At 42.2% G+C, this 4169-nt stretch overlaps 1 protein-coding gene across 1 annotated transcript; it reads right to left on the reverse strand.

Moving 5' to 3' along the window:
* Nucleotides 1-336: 336 nt before the first annotated feature.
* Nucleotides 337-3468, reverse strand: LOC125523685 (ankyrin repeat and SAM domain-containing protein 6-like). Its single transcript, XM_048688744.1, has 6 exons — nt 3240-3468; nt 2499-2566; nt 2110-2399; nt 1652-1726; nt 1515-1577; nt 337-767 (listed from the first exon to the last, which is right to left on the reverse strand). The coding sequence occupies exons 1-6, from the start codon at nt 3341-3343 to the stop codon at nt 690-692; spliced, it is 678 nt and encodes a 225-aa protein (XP_048544701.1). The 5' UTR covers nt 3344-3468; the 3' UTR covers nt 337-689.
* Between the last annotated feature and the right edge of the window lie 701 nt (nt 3469-4169).

The following is a 4169-nucleotide window of genomic DNA, read 5'->3' on the forward strand; positions in this document are numbered from 1 at the left end:
AACTATTGTTCTTCCAGTCAAAGTATTTTTTGGCTTTCCGCTTGCACAACATGTCCTTATACCTACCTGTTCACTTATCACACCACCTGTACATGGTCAGGAAGATAAAATCAATCATCAAAAAAAAGTAAAAAGCCAATACCGATAGATAATTTTGGTCCCGCACGCCGGTTGAACGAGCTGACCATTCAGCAGCCCAGTCCACAACGCAGGCAAGAGCATAAACCGACATGTTAAAAGAAAAGAAAAACAAAGTTCCAAAGACGATGGTACGCCTTCACAACATCAGGCAGAGTTCACCACAGTACACACAACACACATTCGCAAAACAGGAGAAACCAAACAAAAAAAATTTATGCAACACCCAGATCCTCCAAGCCAGTTAGCATGGACAACATGGCGATGTTCATCGCCCTAACTCCGCTGTAAAGACTAATAATAATAGGCAACAACTGGATCTGCCGTACACCCGAAACAATCCCAAAAGGCATGGTAAACTAGCATCCAAATATTCTAGGTAACAGATGGAGCAGCTCTCCCATGAACTGTTAGTTATCTTGCATTACAACACCACCCTGAGATCATGGAGTTCTATATTTATACATAGTCTAGGTAGGTAGGAATCTGGCTCGCCTTAAGTTACTCCCCAAGATGACAAGTCGTCTAACTAACCACGGCTTAAGATGCATTCAGCTGGTAGGCGGTAATGATCTTGAGGACTTCTTTCTTTTCGAAGCCAGTGCTGATAGTATCTTCTTCCGAGGGCCCTGTAAGCATAATCAAGTTACCAAATTAATATGGATAGAACATCTTGGGAAAAAGATACAATCCATTTAGAGTATACTGGTAAAGGCAGAGGTTAAGCTTTAAGCAAAATCTTTACAAGCAGACCACAAGCAAAATGAAAGCTGAACAATTAATAAATGGACGTTGTTGCAGTTTTTAGATGTGTTACATGGTATTGCTCTGAGATAATGGTTTGCTGAACCTTTATGTGGACAGTGAGCTGCTTTGTAATATGCTAAATCTGGTATTGAAGCTAAATGTAGCTTGAGGTACTAATTACTCCCTCTGTAAAGAAATATAAGAGCGTTCAGATCACTAAAGTAGTGATTTAAACGCTCTTATATTTCTTTACGGAGGGAGTACTTAACCAGCTTACTTCATTCTACCCAACCAATGCTAATATAAATCTAATAACTGAGCTGATTGGATGCAAACTCAACAGGACAAAAATCAGATAGAGAGACAGACAGCATAGTAACACAACACACAAACGCCAAGCAAAAGCGAAAATAAAACCACTCAACTGCTACAATTTCACTTTGACGGTTACGTCAATCTACATCCAGGATATATCAGCATATACCTGCTATAGCAGTTTAGTCTTACATTGCTCAGGGTGAAAGATTTCTTATTGTAGCAACATAGTGTAAACACATTTTGGGGGAAAGGGAACATGCTTCTAAAAGCTATGCAATAAAACAGTGCATCAAATTAAGTTCGTGTAGTACCATTGGAATTCCTAGTGACTTCATATCTTCCTCATTCATGTGAACCAATGCTTTCATATCAACCTGAAAATTGAATATACATCAACAAATGTAGTAGCTCATCCACGGTTTGAAATTGCCACATAAATCAAACATGCCTCTTCAGCCTGGAAATTTATAGAATACTTCTCCAGATCAAGAGACTTCAGCAATCTGTCAAGTGAGGCATCAGCCTGCACGTTCCAAATAAACAAAGTATTTTAACATTAAATTGAAATGATGAAACCCACAGGAAACCAACAAGCATCTAGACAAGAATAACTGTACAGTGGTATGAAACTAGGCAGACAAAACTTTTGGATCCAGACAGACAAACACCCAAAAGAAGTAGGGGATTAACATATATACGAATATCATAGTACACTAAGGATCAGAGTTCAATTAAAGGTTGCGCATATTATATGTTCAGGCAGAAAAACAATTCCTTTGTATTCACAGCACTAAACGCTAAATAGAGTAACAGGTAACATGTCAACAACCACTAGACTAGAACAAGAAACATGTAATAGCTCATCAGAATAATAGCTTGTAAGAAGATTGCATGGAACTCTCCTACCTTTTCCTGGGATTGCTTTGGCGCAGCTGGTGCATTTACTTGTTCAGTGACAGGACGGGCAGCAACAGCAACAGCAGCAGCAGCAGGGATCTGTTTCTTTTGAACAGGTTTAGCACTCTTAGGAATCTCAGCTACAGGTTTTGGGATCTGAACTGTACTACTGAGTTGAGGGCGCTGGCCTCCAGATAACTTTTCGCGAAGATCTGGAACTGATGATTTCTTCACATCCACAGTGCTTTGCCTCATATGTGATTTTTGGATTGCTTGAAGATTTCTGGAAGCAGGTACAGCTTAACCACGCACAGCAGAAGAATCAAGGTGACGATAAATCTTCAAGGGGAATAGAAAGAAAGGGTACTGCTCAATATAATTCAGGCAGTACTCCTTACATGAACTTTGGGTTCCTACAGAATCCTTGTAGAGCTCACGCCTCCAAGTCCCATCAACTTGGCGAAACCTGCAAAATGCCCAATATGGAAGATGTACAGCAAATAAACTGACTAATAGCAGCAACACTTTCCATTTCAGAGATCAGGTGAAAACAATGCACTCATTTAAGAGTTTCTTGAACCTGAAATATCAACAAGCTGAAATGCCAACTGGCATCTAAATGATCAGCTTTGCTGCAATAAGATCCACCAACAGTGACAACATTGTTCATATCATGCAATGCTGGTGCGCCTTTGCATAATGTCACCCTGCCCAATTGCTTTAAAAAGTATTTCAGACCAATGAAATGCCAAAAGGCCACTGAAGATCACATTTGCAGAAGCAAATGTAGCACATTTCCTCTATGTCTGATTAAACAGACAGACACAGCCAACAAAAACAACTATACTCCGTAGCTGCTGATCTGATGATCCCATGTACGTTAGTAGCTACGCTACGAATGACATACACGATACACCTAACCAGATCATCTTACAACGAAAAGGGTACTAAGCTCCGTTAATCAAGCATCAAGCTACCAGTGCCACGAACTCCCCGATTTCAAGGCCCTAAGCAACTTTTGCGAGCCATCTCGACTCAATTAACCGATCCAAAGCAGGGATTGCGAGAGCAAAACATCAAGCAGCACAGAAACAGCTAAACGAGCAATGGTTCGAAAGCCTCCGAGCGAGTGGGCGCACCTTTTCGCGGAGTCAGACCGCGGGCGAGAGCCTCCGCCGCCGCCTCCCGAGCCGAGGCGGTCCCTGACGGAGCGCTTCCGTCCGGAGACCCTGTCGGCGTACATCCCGGGTGCAGGTGGAGGCGAGGACGGTGGCGACGAGCGCGTAGGGTTTCGTCGGCGAGGAGCGGAGCGGCGGAGAGGCCAGGGACAGAATGGGAATAGACGAGACGCGGAGGTGTTCTCCGAAATTTTTCTCAGGCAGACACCAGTATAATTGCCTCGGAAGGACAAAAGGCCGCATTAATTTCCATCTCGGCCCAATATGAGCAAGACAAAGACCGAAGTCGGCCCAATATGAGCAAGATTCGCAATGACCTTTGTTTTCAATCGTGCTCGTTGGTCCTACGAGATCACTACTTAAAGAGATCACCATCTTAAAGGTTACCCTTTGCAAAGACCACTCTACATCTTCTCGTAATATGGGAGTTTTTTTTGATAGATTCGTTCATTCAAAGTGTTTTCTCTTAAATCGTGTGTCCAAAACACCAAATACCAAACCGTCTTCATCGTCAGATTTTGCATCGAGGTGTCCGAAACTATATCTCATTTAAATAGATTTCAAAGAACCTTTTTAAACAAAAAAATGAATACCAAAAAAATAAACAAAAAACTGGCAACAAAAAAAGAACACAGAAGAAATTGGCTGAGACTGCTTTGGTGTTTGCTTCTCCCCCTGTTTCGTTGGGAGATTCTGGTGTAAAGTTACTTTGGTTTCATTATGAACGGAACTGGGGCATGAGCCCTTTCTTCTAAGAATGTGAATCGAAAAGTGGCATTTCCTATTTCTACATGCTGCGACAAATGGGTCACATCTGGCACGGAGACTCAGCTCGCCAGCGAGCGACTCAGCTCGTTGGCCCATTTAGATTGGTAGCGTGTCTACAGACTT

Source organism: Triticum urartu, chromosome 7 (genome assembly GCF_003073215.2).
Source record: "Triticum urartu cultivar G1812 chromosome 7, Tu2.1, whole genome shotgun sequence".
In the NCBI taxonomy this organism is placed as follows: domain Eukaryota; kingdom Viridiplantae; phylum Streptophyta; class Magnoliopsida; order Poales; family Poaceae; genus Triticum; species Triticum urartu.